At 39.3% G+C, this 19,061-nt stretch overlaps 1 protein-coding gene across 1 annotated transcript in view; it reads right to left on the reverse strand.

The window, feature by feature from the left end:
* METTL14 (methyltransferase 14, N6-adenosine-methyltransferase subunit) overlaps positions 1–11,472 on the reverse strand; it is a 38,047-nt gene extending 26,575 nt beyond the window's left edge. Inside the window, exons 1-5 of the mRNA XM_052642405.1 lie at positions 11,291–11,472; positions 7,013–7,101; positions 6,283–6,370; positions 4,922–5,002; positions 4,486–4,573 (exon numbers count right to left, since the gene is read on the reverse strand). Coding sequence (XP_052498365.1) covers positions 4,486–4,573; positions 4,922–5,002; positions 6,283–6,370; positions 7,013–7,101; positions 11,291–11,356 — 412 coding nt within the window. The 5' untranslated portion in view covers positions 11,357–11,472. The remainder of the gene's footprint in view (positions 1–4,485; positions 4,574–4,921; positions 5,003–6,282; positions 6,371–7,012; positions 7,102–11,290) is intronic.
* Positions 11,473–19,061: the final 7,589 nt, after the last annotated feature.

Here is a 19,061-nt window from a genome sequence, read left to right on the forward strand (position 1 = left end):
GCATCAATTCTTCGGTGCTCAGCCTTCTTCACAGTCCAACTCTCACATCCACATGACCACTGGAAAAACCATAGCCTTGACTAGATGGACCTTTGTTGGCAAAGTAATGTCTCTGCTTTTGAATATGCTATCTAGGTTGGTCATAACTTTCTTTTCAAAGAGTAAGCATCTTTTAATTTCATGGCTGCTATCACCATCTGCTGTGATTTGGGAGCCCCCCAAAATAAAGTCTGCCACTGTTTCCACTGTTTCTCCATTTCCCATGAAGTGATGGGACCAGATGCCATGACCTTCGTTTTCTGAATGTTGAGCCCTAAGCCAACTTTTTCATTCTCCTCTTTCACTTTCATCAAGAGACTTTTTAGTTCCTCTTCACTTTCTGCCATAAGGGTGGTGTCATCTGCATATCTGAGGTTATCGATATATCTCCCGGCAATCTTGATTCCAGCTTATGCTTCTTCCTTAGGAAGCAGTAATATAAACAAAGCTAGTGGAGGTGATGGAATTCTAGCTGAGCTATTTCAAATTCTAAAAGATGATATGCCAGCAAATTTGGAAAACTCAGGAGTGGCCACAGGACTGGAAAAGATCAGTTTTCATTCTAATCCCAAAGAAAGGCAATGCCAAAAAATGTTCAAACTACCACACAATTACGCTCATTTTACATACTAGCAAGGTAATGCTCAAAATCCTTCAAGCTAGGCTTCAGTAGTACATGAATCGAGAACTTCCAGATTTCTCAATGTACAAGCTGTATTTCAGAAAGGCAGAGAACCAGGAATCACATTGCCAACATCCTTTGGATCATAAAAAAAGCAAGGGAATTTCAGAAAAACATCTACTTCTGCTTTATTGACTACACTAAAGCCTTCAACTGTATGCATCACAAGAAACTGTAGAAAATTCTTCAAGAGGTGGGACTACCAGACCACCTTACCTGCCTCCTAAGAAACCTGTATACAGGTCAAGAAGCAACATTTAGAACAGGACATGGCACGACAGACTGGTTCCAAATTGCAAAAAAAGTTCGTCAAGGCTGTATATTGTCACCCTGCTTATTTAACTCATATACAGAGTACATCATGGAAAGTAAGGAGCTGGTTGAATCACAAGCTGGAATCAAGATTGCCAGGAGAAATATCAATAACCTCAGATATGCAGATGACACCACTCCAATGGCAGAAAGCAAAGAGGAACCAAAGAGTTTCTTAAAGAAGGTGAAAGAGGAGAGTGAAAAAGCTGACTTAAAACTCAGCATTCAAAAAACTACGATAATGGCGTCTGGTCCCATCACTTCATGGCAAATAGATGGGGAAAAAAAATGGAAACAGTGATAGATTTTATTTCCTGGGCTGTAAACTATTACAAACCTAGACAGTGTATTAAAAAGCAGAGGTATCAATTTGCTGACAAATGTCCATATAGTCAAAGTTACGGTTTTTCCAGTAGTCACACAGGGCTATGAGAGTTGCCCTATTAAAGGCTGAGCACTGAAGAATTGATGCTTCTGAAATGTGGTGATGAAAAAGACTCTTGAGATCCCTTGGATGGCAAGGAGATCAAACCAGTCAATCTTAAAGGAAATTAACCCGGAATATTCATCAGGACTGATGCTAAAGTTGAAGCTCTTAATACTCTGACCACCTGATGCAAAGAGCTGACTCACTGGAAAAGTGATGCTGGGAAAGATTGATGGCAAGAGGAGAAAGGGGAGGCAGAGGTTGAGATAGTTGGATGGCATCACCAATTTGATGGACGTGAGTTTGAGCAAATTCCAGGAGACAGTGAAGGACAGGGAAGCCTTGCATGCTGTGGTGCATGGGGTCATAGAGTCAGACACAACTGAGCGACTGAACAACAAGATCTACAGAATTAATTTATCTTGCATAACTGAAACTTTATGCCAGCTGCACAACAACTTCTCATGTTCCTCTCTCTCCAGCCTCTGACAACCACTGCTGTATTCTCTTCTTCTATGAGAATCACTATTTTTGGTAGCTCATAAAAGTGTATGTATTTATATATGTACTACTGATATTTTAAGTACCTCTTTTAAGTGTGTGCATTTTTGTCATTCTGTAACTGGCCTATCTCACCATTATAACTTTTTGTGCTACATCTAAATTGTGACCATGAAAACATTCTTACAAGCAAAAAAAGAAAAATATATTGGATTATATCAAAATAAAATTTTTGTGTGGCAAATGGCGCCATCAAAGAAGTGAAAAGACAACCCACAGAATGGAAGAAAATATTTTCAAATCATACATCTGATAAAGGACTTACACTGAGAATAGGTAAAGAACTCTTTCAATAAAACTCAAATACCAAAAAAAAAAGCTTTTAGACATTTCTCCAAAATAGCTATTTAAATGGAAAATAAGCATAGAAAAAGATTTTTAATATCATTAGTCACTAGGGAAATGCAGATCAAAACCACAATGAAGGAATGGGAATTGACTGCTAATGACTGAGAGTACTGAATTTCTTTAGGGGAGATAAAAATGTTCTAAGGATATGTAATATTGTTGGTAGGAATGTAAATTGGTTGCAGCAACTGTGGAAAACAGTACAGAACTATCATACTGCTTTCTCAAAAAACTAAAAATAGAAGTAACTATATGAATACAGAAATTCCACTCCTGGGTATGTATCTTAAGAACACTAATTCAAAAAGACACATGCACCCAATGTTCTTAGCAGCATTATTTACAACAGCCAAGATATGGAAGCAATCTAAATGCCCATCAACATATGAAAGAATAAAGAAGACGTGGTACATATACATATGCAATGGAGTACTACTCAGCCATAAAAAAGTGATTATTTTTTTCACCATTTGCAACAACATGGAGGAGAATATACTTGGTGAAATAAGTCAGAAAGACAAATACCATATATTGTGTCTCACATGTGAAATCTAAAAAATAAAGAGCAACCTAGTGAATATAACAAACAGATTCAGAAAACAAATTAGTGGTTGCCAGTGGGGATAGAAGAGGTAGAGCAAAATTGGGGAGGGAATTAAGAAATACAAATTTCTCTATATATAATAAGTTACAAGCATAATGTTCAGCAGAGAGAATATAGCCAATACTTTACATTAACCATAAATGAAGTATAAACTTTAAAAATTGTGAACCACTATTTGTACATCTAAAACTTATATAATATTGTAAGTCAACTATATCTCAATTTTTAAAAAAGGTCTAAAATTAGATGGTGGTGATGGCTGCACAAACCTGTAGATACTTTAAAAAAATTACATTACATTCTTTAAATGGGTGAATTGTATAGTACATAAATTATCTCAATCAAGCTATTTTCAAAACTGCAGGGATACTGCCTCTGATGAGCATACTGGTAGACTGAACACAGCTGAGGAAAGGATCTGAGCTTGAGGATATCTCAACAGAAATCTCAAAAACTGCAAAGTAAAGGGAACAAAAATTGGGGGGAAAAAAGACTATCCAAGGAACATGAGATAACTACAAAAGGTGTAATGGAAATATCAGAAGACAAAAACCACAGGAACAGAAGAAATATCTGAATCAATAACAACTGAGGGGACTTCCCTGGTGGGCCAGTCGTTAAGAGTCCACCTTGCAATTCAGGGGATGACGGTTCGATCCCTGATTGGGGGAACTAAGACCCCACATGCGGCAGGACAACTAAGTCCATGTGCCACACTACTGAGCCACAACAGTGAGCTCACATGCCACAACTAAGATATGAGGAAATCAAAAATAAACAAAATAATGACTAAACATTTCACAGATTAATGTCAGACATCAAACCCCAGATGAAGGAAGCTCAGAGAGTACCAAACAGGATACATACCAAAAAAAAGAAAAAAGAAAAACTCAACTATACCTACACATATCATTTTCAAGCTATAGAAATAAAAGTCCTAAAAGAAACCAGGGGAAAAAAAACACACTACTATAGAACAAAGTTAAGAATTATATCCAACTTCTTGGAAAAAAGCAAGCAAAAGGAGAGTGAAGTAAAATATTTAAAGTACTGAAAGAAAGAAAACACCAATCCAGAATTCTGTACTTTACAAAATTAATCTTTCAAAAGTAAAGGAGAAATAAAGACTTTATCAGAGAAACAAAAACTAAGGGAATTTGTTGCTAGTAGGCCTATCTTGCAAGAATGTTAAAAAAAATTCTTAGAGGAAAGGAAAATGACATAGGTCAAAAAATCAGATTTACCTAAAGAAAGGAAGAGCATCAAAGAAGGAATAAATAAAGGCGAAATAAAAATGAGGAATAATCACAGAAACAAAATGAAGGAAAGGAAGGAAGAAGGAAAAAGCAACACTGCTTGACGGAAAAAGAGCATTTCAAGAAGTACTATGAATGGAAAGGGGAAGCCAAGTCAGGAAAAAGTAATTTTGTTAGAAATAAACCACAAAATGGATAAATTACATGCATGTAACCGACAGCCAGCAATCACATATCCCCAACAAATCAGACATACCTACATCCCTGATGAAATTCTGGGGTCTATGTCCAGTGTCTACAAAATGTTGGCAGTAATCATTATGGGGATTTAAACTCTGTGTTCCCTAAAGAAAAAGTCAAAATTAAATTAATAGCTTTCACTCTGGTGGCAGATACATTAACTCGGAGCTTTATTTTTTACTATGAGGCCAAGCAAAATATAAGCTAACTGATAGCTTTAAAAAATAAAAAACATCACTACTAAAATGATAGTTTATAATTCAGTTATCTATAGATATTAATAACCAAGCATCAGAAGAACATGTCATGAATGATTTTAAATGATATTTTATTTTATAAAAATAATGATCCTTCAATAACTGAAAAAAAAATCTTAAACATAAATAAGTATTTAAAATCTTTTCGGGCACAAAGCTGAAACATGAAAATTTAAAGATCTGAAAATTATTTACCTTAAGAAAAGTACTAGAATCTTTATAAATCTCTTCTTCATATGGCAAATTCTCTTCCTCCTGTTGCATTTCTAATTCATCCTTAAAAAAGGAAGATTAAGTAGATATTTTATGTATAAGAGGAATCTTATGTATTACATCGTAAGTATTAACACTCATAAATATTTTATTTCCCTAAGACATAAATTTTTCAAATTACCATTAAAGTCAAACATTGAAGTCTTCGCTTTCTCATCATTAGCTATGTTTATAAGAAAAATTTCCTTTTCATTCTCAATACCTGTCTACAACTACTAATTCTGTTGACTAAGTTATCTAGATTTACCTTAGATATAAAACTTTAAATTATTAGAATTTAGCTTAAATCATGAAAGATAGGCCCACCAATGGGGCAATTTTACTTCCACTAGAGCAAACCAAAAGAAATCACTATTTCATAAGTCAAAGATGTTAAAATATGAGGAACTGTATATGCTTTAATCTAACATAATCACAAATATTTAAGTTATATACTAGGATATATCAAATGCAACCAACACACAATATTGTTTCACTAAGTTGTGTCCAACTCTTTGCAACCACATAGACTGTAGCCCGCCAGGCCCCTCTGTCCATGGGATTTCCTAGGCAATACTGGAGTGGGTTGCCATTTCCCTCTCCAGGGGATCTTTCAAACCCAGGGACTGAACCCACATCTCTTATGTCTCCTGCACTGGCAGGCACATTCTTTACCACTAAGCCACCAGGGAAGCCCAACACACAACATAGTTTTTATGAAATTAGGTAATTATACTTAAGAAATTTACTGAAACTATTTATTCTCTTCTGTTAAATATAGCTGTATAACAGTTAATTTGAAAAAATGGAGATAGGTTTTTTGCCCTTTACTTTTTTTTCACCTAAATAATGCAACTACAAGTTAAGAAGTTGGGTTTTTTCCCTTGGGCCTCTGTTAGAAATGCTTCTACACTGCTATCTAGCCCATGAATTCTCAAAATATTTAAATTGCACTACCCTATATTGTTAAGATGGAACAACACAACTCATAAAAGATAGTACTGTAGCCTCCTGAAAACTGATCCAATTATCCAACGTTTCTGGTACATCTACCTCCTTGCTCTTATTTAAGAATGTTGCCTAGAGCTTACTAGGCATTACGCTTATATACATCACCTGATTTAATCCACATACCTCTTCTATTAAAATGAGTAAACTGATATAAATGGTGACATATATGCTACTGACATTCAGTATTTTGTCAAAATTCAACTTTTGTCAAATTTGTTTTTCTAGATAAGACTCTATAGATTGTAAGGACTTATTTTTTTCTTGACCAAAACATTGTCCCATTCTCTACTTGCCTTATATTCTTCCATCTTGTCTTCATCTGTCTCTCCTTCATCCTGATACTTACGTTTTGCATTTGGAGCAGAGGTATCATAGGAAGCCCTGAAAATTAAAACTGAAATATCACTCACAAATACATAAGATGTATACATGTATTCATTAATATTAAAGGATAGTTTTACAGAGACAGAATAAGGCAAATTTTTCCTAACTAAACAGTATCCATTCACTCGGTTTATAAATTTTAGAAGTATCATAACCTGATTAATAACTCTGTACTTTATTTTTGAGAAAGCAACCAAATGAGAAAATAAGTTTTTATAAGGTATGTATGGCAAAGAGAAATTTCTACATATCATTCTAATCTGTCTTGAGTGAAACTGATGTTCTAATTGGTAACTACAATACTGAAAAATTCTAAATGCTTTACGAACTATCAAATGAATACTACTTTTAGGGTATTCTTTTTTAAAGAAGCATTTTTAAAATAAAATTATATATGGTACATAAGCTAATTCTCAATCTAATATTCCATTTTCTAACTGGTTCATAAATGAGAACTTACTTATATTCAGAAAATAAGCATTTCATAATTCATAGACAATAAAAATCAATTTTTTCCAAATTGGTATGCTGATGCTTATCATAACAACATACTTGATACTGAAGATTATTGTTTATTAAAGCAATGATCCTTTTGCAAATATTAACATGTCATTTATAAAAAGCCATTATTCTACTGACCTGCAAGTTTCTCTTGTTTCAGCAATTTCTCTCTGCTCATCTTTGCTATTTAACACAGCACCAATGCTGTCAGCACTTTCAGCTCCCAACTGAGAAAAGGCAAAACTCAACATTAGAACACAATGCACTAAACATCCTTTCTAGCCATTTGCAGCAGCATTTAATACATCAAATATTAAAAAAAAAAATCCCTAACTACTGTAGCAAGCAAATGGAATATTTACCTTCCAGGAAAAACAGTGAGTACCTTGAAACAAAACCACATTATTTAAGAAAGATTTCAACAGCTGAAAAGTATTTTATGCTTTAAGTTATACTGAAATCAAAACAATTAACTTGAGCCAATCTTCTTTTAAAGTAAATAATAAAATATGATTTAGCAGTAGTAACCAAAAAAAAAAGCAGGTAACAGGGTTTATAGTTTGATAGGCACTATGTTAAACACTTTTCATCCATCTGTGTACCATACCTTATTTATTTTATATAGTACATATACTTCATGTGCTATACCTTATTTATCCCATACTGTAATAAATACTATTTGGTTTTATTCAAGCCAAGTCTTTATATAATGATTACAGGCACAATACTAAACTTTCCAAATACCTGAAAAATAGTTATGCAAGTTATGGCTGGCAGTTGGGTAAATTCTACAAAACACAAATGTAAAAAAAAATCACCAGTTGAGATAAGTCTGGCTACAAACTGTGGCGTCAATTCATGGAACACTTAAAAACCAAACCAAAGGTATAGAAAGCAATTTACAAGCCATGAGGAATCACTTCATATTTTTAAGCACAGGAAAAGCATGAGGAAGTCTGCATTATATAGTCCCTTGAGCTCAAAAAAGGAAAGAAAGCATACTAGAGCCCAGCCTTTATTAAACAATTTTTATTACACAATTACATTAATTCCCACTGCCTCTTTACACTATTCCATGACTCCCCTAAGGTTTCTCCAATGATAAACCTCTTCCAATATATTAACTGTTCCTGATATTTTAACTCTTCCATAAAATTTTCCTGACCCCTACTGTTTCATTGGAAACCACAGCTACTTCCTGTAGGGGAAATGCCTTTTAACCTTCTTCCCATGAAAGTGACTGACTCCACTCCCTTCAGTTCTCAAATACACGTCACTTCCTCAGAGAGTTCTCCATGAACACTAGAGAGAGAACAGGTAGTCTCCTTGCATTTTCCTCTTACCTCCTCATTTTCTCATTCAGATCAAAATACAAACTAATTTTGTTTTACTTTTGTTTATTCCCTATTTATATTCTTTTATACTTTATATTTGTACACATCAATTATTTTATGTTGACTTTTGTCTACTTCTTCCCCCACTGAATTGTTAGCTCACCGAGGAAGAACTCTATCCTGTTGATATCTAATGTTCAGGAGCTATTATAAAGTCTTACTTATATTAGATGCTCAATAAATATGTGAATAAACCACTGAGATTTCTTGCCAGGGCCTAAATTAGAATACGATGTTTTATAAGACATGTTTTAAATCAAATTGTGCTTACATACATAACCGTCTTCTTGTATTCCAACTTTTTTTAAATTGTGGAATGACTGGAGTAATTAAACAGACTTTCCATTGTGGGTGTGTATATGTGTGCGCTCAGTCGTGTCCAATTCTTTGTGATTCCCCCTTGACTGTAGCTCACCAGGCTACTCTGTCCATGGAATTTTCCAAGCAAGAATACTGGAGTGGGTTGCCATTTCCACTGTGGTAGCACTAAATATGTTATTTGAATAATTATGACAATTTGGTATCCTCTGAAAGTATACTACTTTTAAAAACAAAGCTACAAGTTAAAGAGCAGGTGTAAATTACTGGTGGCAGCATCAATGGCCACAATCATAGTGTGTGCCTATACACTGCCTGGTGGCTCAGACGGTAAAGCGTCTGCCTGCAATGTGGGAGACCTGGGTTCGATTCCTGGGTTGGGAAGATCCCCTGGAGAAGGAAATGGCAATCCACTCCAACACTCTTGCCTGGAAAATCCCATGGACGGAGGAGCCTGACAGGCTACAGTCCATGGGGTCGCAAAGTCGGACACGACTGAGCGACTTTACTTATACACTGCATCTGATATCTTCATCCAGCAGCCAAAAGCAAATCAAGCAAATTACATACGTTGAGTTGTGCTCTACTTTGAAGTTCACAAATCAACAAAAACTTATTAAAAACTAACTTTGGGTAAGAAACAAAATTAGGGTAGAAGATTAACCCAACTGGAATTGTCCGTACGAGTTAGTGATGTACAGCAGTGGCCTCAACATTCAGTCAGGACAATGGATGCACAGAGCGAGAAAAGCCTAAACCAGGGAGTTCCAGACCAAGTTTCATCACAAAGTTCTGCCCTGGGCTGTGCCAAAAAGGATAGACAGAAATCAGAAAGAAAGGATGCTTCTTAAAAATTACAATGTCTATATCACACAAATAACTTTCTGGAGAGCAACCAGTCTGTCTTGTTCACATAGTCAGTGAAAAAAAGGCTTCTGGTAAAGTGGAAGTCTACTATTGATTATACTGGCCATCCTCACCCAGGTGGAATGGTATCTAACCAGTTATTCCAAGAGGGAACCAGGTGTATTGGAAAGAGCACAGAAAGGCCTAAGACTGAAGCTGGCAAACTTAAGTTTTGTCACCTTCAGCATGTAAGGTAAATTCTTTGAGCTTTATTTTCTTCACCTATAAGATCCAGATAGCATCTGACTTGTATGATAAAATAACATACGTAAAAATTTGTCAAGTCCCTTGACACATAAAATGGACTTAATAAATGGCAGCCATTATTAAATGCGTACACTATTTAAGTTCTCTAAAGGTAGGATAACCTATCATTCATAGCAGACTTACCAACATCTGCAAGAGTTCCTGGTACATAGTAAAACATTCAAGAAATAATTTTTTATGTATGTATTTTGAGTCAAATATAGGTCTGAATTCAAAACTTCAGTGTCAAAATCTTACTTGGTTCTAATAAAGAGCCACTGGGCATTTTCAAACATAACATGATAAAAGCAATTGGGATAAAGAAGGCTCGAAAAAGATACTTGATTTGTCAAAAAATCATACTGTCAGAGGCACAGAAACAGATCTAATTCCAAACACCCACTTTTTCTTTTTTCGTTTTGGCTTACACCACGGGGCTTAAGGGATCTTAGTTCCCAGACCAGGGACTGAACCCGGGCCACAGCCATGAAATCGCAGAATCCTAACCAGTGGACCAACAGAGAAGTTCCCCAAACACCGACATTTTAACATAACATAACATAAATCTTTTCATCATGTCATAAAAGAAGCTATATCTTTGATTTTCATTTACTAAAACCAAGATTCATTACAGGAAAAAAAAAATAACTTTTTGAATAACTATTAAGATTCCTCATTAAAGCTTATGAGCATTTCCCCCATCACTGTTACTGATCCGAGGGGTAGAAAGGAAAAGACGGCCTCTGACTTTAAGCAAAGGTGGCATCTGCATTTTCTGCACGTGTACTCTACTAATCAGCACGTGTCAATTTACACGCAAGCAGCGGTGAAGACAAGCTTTGGAGAGACAAACCAGGGTTCAACTTACTGGCCCAGCGGTTAACGACCTGAGAGAAAAATTCGTTAGCCACCGGCGCCCGTGTTTCATTACGTGACGATAATGCTACCTCTTTGAGAGATCTGTTGTGACTGAGAAAAGAATTCAAACATTTAGCTGTGGGTAATGACGAGGATACCGTATACAACACAGTCGACTGCAACACCCATGATGCAGAACCTAAAATTTACACTCCGGCTACTGCCAATGCGGTCTTTAGATATTATCCCAGGAAAAAACACTGTAAACCTATTTCACAATGAAGCCACAATCTCATGAATCAGGCGCTGATACGAGAAAAGGCAAGACACAAAAGGCTATTTAAACAGTGAAGAGAAATTGAGGGGCTAACGACTCCCCTTTCCTCGCGTGAACTGCGACAACTTACACACAAACACCCAAGTTTTGTATCCTCATCACTGAGGATGCCAGACCCCTGGCGGGCATTCCACTCATGATGCCGAAGACCAGGCGTGGCGGTCGGTTTAGCACCACCGCAAGGACCACAACATGAAAGGGGAACGCTTCGGGGTACAGAGGGTAGAGAGGTCCTGGGATTAAAGTCGCGAGACGAGAAAGGGCTGCCGGGTGGCAGGTGAGGAGACGGAAAAACGGGGAGAAAGGGACGGGAAACGCGGCGCACGCGCATTCGTGACCCCTCCCTGGGCCGCGGACCTGCTGCGCGAGAAGCTGTCGACGTAACTTCTGCCGCTCCCGGATCTCCTGCAAGCGGCTGTCCATGTCCCGACTTGTTTTCCACTACCTCGAAAACTTGGCAATTAGCGGATGAACCCTTGCGCCAATTTCTCTTCGAAATCTGTGGATCACAAAATTTTCCAGCCGCTTCAGGAGGCGGGTACCCAATACCCTTTCCTCAGTAGGTGTTTCCGGCGCGGCCGGAATTTTGCGCCACGGGCCCCGGAAGTCCCGCCTCCCCCTGGACGCCCGCGATTTGACGCCGTTTAGCAGAGGCCCAATGAGTGTCCTGCGGCGCCCGGGGCGTCACGGAAGGTAACCGCCCTTCAGAGAGCGCGGGCTGTCACAGTGGTGCGGGCAGGTGGCCTGGCTTCTTACTGCCCTCTCCTGGGACTGCAGGCTTCCTAGGTCTTTTAGCAGTGTTTCCGAGTTGTGGGCCGTATTGTCGATTCCCTTTTCCAGTAATTCCCCAGTGGCCAGTGCTGGCGTTTTAAAAATTGCTGGATACCAGGTTTTTTGCTAAAAGCACAGACTCGAGTCCGATTGCCGGGTTTAAACTTGGGACTGTCCTTTACTAGCTGAATGGCCTTGGCTAGTTAATCACCCTCTGTGTGCCTCTGGTTTTCTCATTTGTACAGTGGGAGCGATAAGAGGGCCTGCTTCGCAGAGCTGAAGATTGAAAGAATAAACAGCTAAAAGCATACCACCATGGAGGTGTTTATTGAGATTTTTATTATTACTTCCCTTTAGGCAGGGAACAGCAATGCAGGACACATAAGAGACACGGGTTCGATCTCTGGGTCAGGAAGATCCCCTGGAGGAGGGCACGGCAACCCACTCCAGTTTTCTTGTCTGGAGAACCCCATGGACAGGGAAACCTGACAGGCTACAGTCCATAGAATCGCAGAGTTGGACAGGACTGAGTGACTAACACTTTCACTTTGACTTTTTTGTCCTCTATTACAGTTCAGTTTAGTTGCTCAGTCGTGTCTGACTCTTTGCGACCCCAAGAACCGCAGTTTGCCAGGCCTCCCTGCCCCTCACCAACTCCCGGAGTCCACCCAAACCCGTGTCCATTAAGTCCGTGATGCCATCCAACCATCTCATCCTCTGTCGTCCCCTTCTCCTCCTGCCCTCAATCTTTCCCAGCATCAGGATCTTTTCAAGTGAGTCAGCTATTTGCATCAGGTGGCCAAAAGTATTGGAGTTTCAGCTTCAACATCAGTCCTTCCAATGAACACTCAGGACTGATCTTTAAGATGGACTGGTTGGATCTCCTTGCAGTCCAAGGGACTCTCAAGAGTCTTCTCCAACACCACAGTTCAAAAGCATCAGTTCTTCGGGGCTCAGCTTTCTTTATAGTCCAACTCTCACATCCATATATGACCACTGGAAAAACCATAGCCTTGACTAGACAGACCTTTGTTGGCAGAGTAATGTCTCTGCTTTTTAATATGCTGTCTAGGTTGATCATAACTTACCTTCCAAGGAGTACATGTCTTTTAATTTCATGGCTACAATCACCATCTGCAGTGATTTTGGAGCCCAGAAAAATCAGTTAATCACTAAATTATACATAAATGGCCTATCTCTGGGAACCCTGCTTTCCAGGGAATGCGCATTAAGCTAAAATCCTTCTCATAGGAAACATCCTGAGCAGACCCACCTGTGAATCACTGCCAGGAGAAAGAGATTAACACATCCCTCTCCAGAGGCTGATAGGAAACAGAAAGCGTTTGACTTTACTCGCTCCACTTTTACTATAAAAAAAGCCTAAATTCTAACTCAGGCAAGACGGTTGTTTGGGGCATGAGCCCACTCTCTTCTTGCTTAACTGACTTTCCAAAGGAAGTCATTATTCCTTGTCCCAACTACTTGCCTCTTGATTACTGGCCTTTTGTGCAGCAAGCAGTATGAGCTTAGACTTGAACAGATGGGTCAAAGGAAAACAAGTCTTGGTTGTATTCTAGAGGTCAGATGCTAGGGAACCCCTTTTTTGTGCTTGTGCATTTGTCTTAGCTGGAAATAACCCTGAGATATAAAAACATAGTCTACTGAGATAACATGCTTATAGAAGGAGGCTCAGTAATGATTCTCCTCTCTTTATAGAAAGCAGCAAAGACAAAGTCTTAAGTTATTACAGCTATACACCATATTATCATCTTATTCCAAATTCAAAGTACTAGCAGAAGTAGGCTAAGAAAGTCATGTAGCTCCATGTTTAGTTGGAAATTGTGGCAAGTACTTAGTAACATTAGTAACAAGTCTATATTCTTCAAGAGGGGATTTACTTTTTGAAAATAGTATTAAATCCTCCAGATCAAAAGCAAGTGGTCCAGGCTAGGCCAAAAGGGCTAAACTCAGTAACAGGTGGGTCATCGTAAAACATGTCTTGGTTCATGTTCTAGAGGTCAGGTGCTAGGGATCACCTTTTTGTGTATGTCCATTTGTCTTAGCTGGAAATAACCAGTACTAGACTCTACCAGTTGTCATGAATTTCTCAATAAGTAGCTCTGAAAGGCAGTTTCAAAAAAGGAGTCCTAAAAATCCTTTGAGTAGTGACAGCACTACTTGAAAAAGTATGCTGACTTCCAAGGGCCCTATACTGTAAAAGACAATACACTTGCCAGTCACATGAGTACTGATTTGAACTTTTATTGATCTAAATAAATGATGTAAATAGACATTTTGTTCACTCGAATATGCATTGGTATTAACTGAGCGTTTTATACAACAGACAGGATGATGGACCCTCAGGTATGCTGCTGCTGCTGCTAAGTCGCTTCGGTCAAGTCTGACCCTGTGCAACCCCATAGATGGCAGCCCACCAGGCTCCCCCGTCCCTGGGATTCTCCAGGCAAGATCACTGGAGTGGGTTGCCATTTCCTTCTCCAATGCATGAAAGTGAAAAGTGAAAGTGAAGTCGCTCAGTCATGTCTGACTGTTAGCGACCCCATGGACTGCAGCCTACCAGGCTCCTCCATCCATGGGATTTTTCCAGGCAAGAGTACTGTAGTGGGGTGCCATTGCCTTCTCCAACCCTCGGGTATATCAGTGACCAAAAACCAAATCAGATAGTTTTTCTTTAAGGAGCTTACTATCAAAAGGAGGGAAAATGTTTTTTCCTGGTAAAGCGCAGTGCAGTGAGTTGTACTTGAGCCCCATACTCACCCACACTCTGCTCTGTGATGATGGTTGAGCTGAGTTGACAGACTGAATTTCCCAGCTTTCCTTGTCTGATGGCTTCCTGTAAGATTCTGCAAAGAATTCTGCACAGGCAGACTAGAAGGTGGAACATGGGAAAGCTATTGTCCCTTATTTCTCCACCTCTCTGCTTCTGTATCTGGGGGAATGGCTGTGGCCTTTACAAAGTTGTAGAGCCAGTTGAGAAACCCCCTCCTTAGTGGTCCCACCTTCCCTTTCCCTACACTCAGGTGGGTGTCCCCAGAAGTGACTTTGCTCTTAGGCTCTGAAAATACCATCTCCGTACTCTATCCTACCAGCTCTAGGGCTGGCAGCTGATTCCTGAAGTTAGGAATTTATTATTTAATCTCACCTTCCACTTTTTGCTCTTCTAGCCTTCAACATTTCTCCATAGCAAATGCTGTCTCTTTAGAATTCCCTGTATGATTAGTTTTCCTACCTGAAACGTGTACTGATAAAGAAGCAAATGTATGCTACCTTATAGTATTTACAAAGCCATTGGCATGTAGCAGAGAGTTTTCGCAGTTTTCACAAAGGGATATAACTCTGAAGTCTGTCTCCCAATGAATTTTAAAACACTAGACCACACCAGCACACCTGTAGAGTACTGTACATGTGCATCAGTAATATTTCTTCATCACGACAAAATAAGGGCCACTAGGGAATGTGTGTGGCAGGGGTAGGGGGAGAAGAAATTTGAAAATTCCCCCAATATAATTCATATTCTTTGAAAAAGCTATTTTACTTGTAGGCACTTGTTTTAAGGAGGTAATGAGAGATGCAGGCTTCCCAGGTGGCTCAGTGGTAAAGAATCCACCTGCCAATGCAGGAGATATGGGTTCAGTTCCTTGACTGGGAAGCTCCCCTGGATGAAGGAGTGGCAACCCACTTTAGTCTTCTTGCCAGACAAATCCCATGGACAGAGGAGCCTGGTGGGCTACAGTCCTTGGGGTCACAAAAGAGTCTGACATGACTTAGTGGCTAAACAACAACAAATGAAAGATCTAGGTAACAATTAATGCATCTGCCCTCTTGGGCTCAATCCCATAGGCCTACAAGTCCTGTGCTCACCCAGCTTCAAGCCCAGAGTTAGCAACAGAGACACAAATGGTTTAATGGAGGGGGAACTAACGTGTGAAGCAAAGTCCTGGAGCAACACCTCATGGTGTATGGCAGATGGCAGGCAAGACGTAGTGGCCATCTTCACTGGGGGGATGGGAATATATAACCAGTTATAAGGGTACTGAAGTCAGAAGGGCTCATTAGTTACTAGGGAAACCAGTAGAGGGGCATGCCCCTCACCACATTTGATGAGAACAATCACTAAATCACTAGCTGAAGCCTGAGGCAAGTTCACAGGAAGTTCAGTCATGTGATCAGGGTGCAGGCAGTAGGGTGCAGGGGATGTCCGGAGAGCAAGGGAGCAAATGTCTTCAGTGGCCTGACCATGCATTCCCCCTAAGTTCCTTGAACATGACTCTTCCAGACTTATGGATCCAACTGCCTATTGTCCATCTTAGTAAAATGTCCCTCACAGTCTCAAAGTTGAGATGGCTATAAGGTGAATTCATCAATTGCCCCCATCCATTAATTTTTTAAAATTAATTTTTATTGAAGTATAGTTGCTTTACAATGTTGTGTTAGTTTCTGCTGTACAGCAAAATGAATACATGTACATATCCCCTCTCTTTTGGGTTTCCTTCCCATTTGGGTCACCACAGTGCACTAAGTAGAGTTCCCTGTGCCTGTCTTTTTAATTATACTCCGAAAATGTTTCCTCTTTCAGTGAGTGGGATCAATCAGTTCAGTTCAGTTGCTCAGTCGTGTCCGACTCTTTGTGACCCCATGAATCGCCACACACCAGGCCTCCCTGTCCATCACCAACTCCCGGAGTTCACTCAAACTCATGTCCATCGAGTTGGTGATGCCATCCAGCCATCTCATCCTCTGTCGTCCCCTTCTCCTCCTGCCCACAATCCCTCCCAGCATCAGAGTCTTTTCCAATGAGTCAACTCTTCTCATGAGGTGGCCAAAGTACTGGAGCTTCAGCCTTAGCATCATTCCTTCCAAAGAAATCCCAGGGCTGATCTCCTTTAGGATGGACTGGTTGGATCTCCTTAGAGTCCAAGGGACTCTCAAGAGTCTTCTCCAACACCACAGTTCAAAAGCATCAATTCTTCGGGGCTCAGATTTCTTCACAGCCCAACTCTCACATCCATACATGACTACTGGAAAAACCATAGCCTTGACTAGACGGACCTTTGTTGGCAAAGTAATGTCTCTGCTTTTCAATATGCCGTCTAGGCTGGTCATAACTTTCCTTCTAAGGAGTAAGCCTCTTTTAATTTCATGGCTGCAGTCACCCATTTTGCTAAATAAGAAGCACTTTACCTCTCCTTCAGCCTCCTTATCTGCTTTGTGACTGTAATCTCTTCCCTGACCTTAACACTCACACAGACACCCTAGTCTTTATTTCTGTAAACACAACCTTGGATGATACGTATCCTGATTCATATGCTAATTTTCCTATCAGTTTTCAGTCTATCAAATTCTTACTAGATATTTGTGGAAAAATTAAAATTTATCACTTCCGACTCTACTAAACATTTTTACATGCTTCCCCACTGTCTGGCAGAGAAGGCAATGGCACCCCACTCCAGTACTCTTGCCTGGAAAGTCCCATGGACGGAGGAGCCTGGAGGGCTGCAGTCCATGGGATAGTGAAGAGTCAGACACGGCTGAGCGACTTCACTTTCACTTTTCACTTTCATGCATTGGAGAAGGCAATGGGAACCCACTCCAGTGTTCTTGTCTGGAGAATCCCAAGGACGGGGGAGCCTGGTGGGCTGCCGTCTATGGGGTCACACAGAGTTGGGCACGACTGAAGCGACTTAGCAGCAGCAGCCACTGTCTGGGGCAGTGCTGTCCAATAAAATTTTTTATAATTATAGAAATGTGCTATTTGCACTAAGCCACTAGCCATATGTATCCACTGAGGATTTGAACTGTGCCTGGTGTAGCCAAGGAACAGAATTTTTATTTTATTTTAATTAATTAAATGTAATTAACCATATTTGGTTTATCAGCTACTATATTACATAACACAGCTCTAGGTTCAAGGGGATTAAAATCTAAACTACCCAGCATTATATGCAAAATAGTCCTCTGTTACCCCTCCCATTTCCACTCTATTCTCCTTTATGTACCCAATCTTCCAGGTATATTGAAATTTTTATCTATTTCCCTAAAACATACCTTTTTTCTTGTACTTTTTATGAACTTATAACTGGGTGAAAGAAAATCTCCTAAAATAAAAAGAGATATTCTTAAAAGACTTTTAAAAAATACATTTGGTAAGAAACTTTTTGGGAAAGAGCTAAAGAACTAGAAATGAATGCTTTCTCCCTGTGCCTTGAAAACAACAAACGTGCAACAAATGCAACAAATGTTTATTGATGAACTGGTTGAGGCTAACTCTCTAATTTTTCTGAGTTTCACTGGGAACGTTGGTTGTAAGTAGCTGTTTTGGGAGGGATGGGAGACAGCCAGTTAGCATCTGACATTTTCCACGTCATCCGTGGAAATTCATTTACAGGCATTGGGTGCAGGTTTCTCAGTCTGTACATGTGTTGTGCCCAACAGGACAACGGTTAAGATCTAGTGCAGCTGTAGCACAAGAGAATATTTAGCCAGCCTCATGTGTCAAATGAATGGACTACATAAGAAATAGGGATTAGGATGGTTTTTCTTGTCATCTGTCAATAGATATTTTTTAAAGGCATTGTGATTAAATTATTCTGGAGACTTTCCTGGTGGGCCAGTGGCTAAAATTCCACGCTTCCAAAGAAGGGGGCCCAGTTTCTATCTCTGGCCAGAGAAATGGATTGCACATGCCACAATTAAAGAGTTTGAATGCTGCTACGAAAGATCCTGCATGCTGAAATGACGGTCAAAGATCACACGTGTCGCAACTAAGACCTGGTGGAATCAAGTAAATTTAAAAAAATACATAAAATATTTTATAAAAGATTCATTTTCTGGAATATAAAGATGAATATTTCACAGATTATATGTCAGTGTTAACTGGCAAAATATAGAGAATGGAGTATGTTTGATTTACCTGGAGAATTAGCACAAAAAATCCCTAGTCTTTTCAAAATGACAAAAATAAGGGATCAACTGAGACAAGGCAAAGTGAAAAGCATAAAATAATGCAAAGACAGTTTAAGTAATGTCAACACACTTAACTAAATAAATGAGGAAAAATATTTAAGTATTGGTTAGTGTGATGTTAAATGACTATTATTTGCAAAAATCAGTTCTGCTGGAGCGCACAGAAGAGGGTGGATGAGTCCTATAGGATAGGTTCAGTACAGGTAATGAGTAAGGCCTTGGAGTACAGAATGAAGCAAGGCAAAGGCTAACAGAGTTTTAACAAGAGAACACACTGGTCATAGCAAACACCCTCTTCCAAAAACACAAGAGAAGACTCTATATATGGACATTACCATATGGTCAATACCAAAATCAGATGGATTATATTCTT

The sequence above is a fragment of the Budorcas taxicolor genome, chromosome 6, assembly GCF_023091745.1.
Source record: "Budorcas taxicolor isolate Tak-1 chromosome 6, Takin1.1, whole genome shotgun sequence".
NCBI classification, from domain to species: Eukaryota; Metazoa; Chordata; class Mammalia; order Artiodactyla; family Bovidae; genus Budorcas; species Budorcas taxicolor.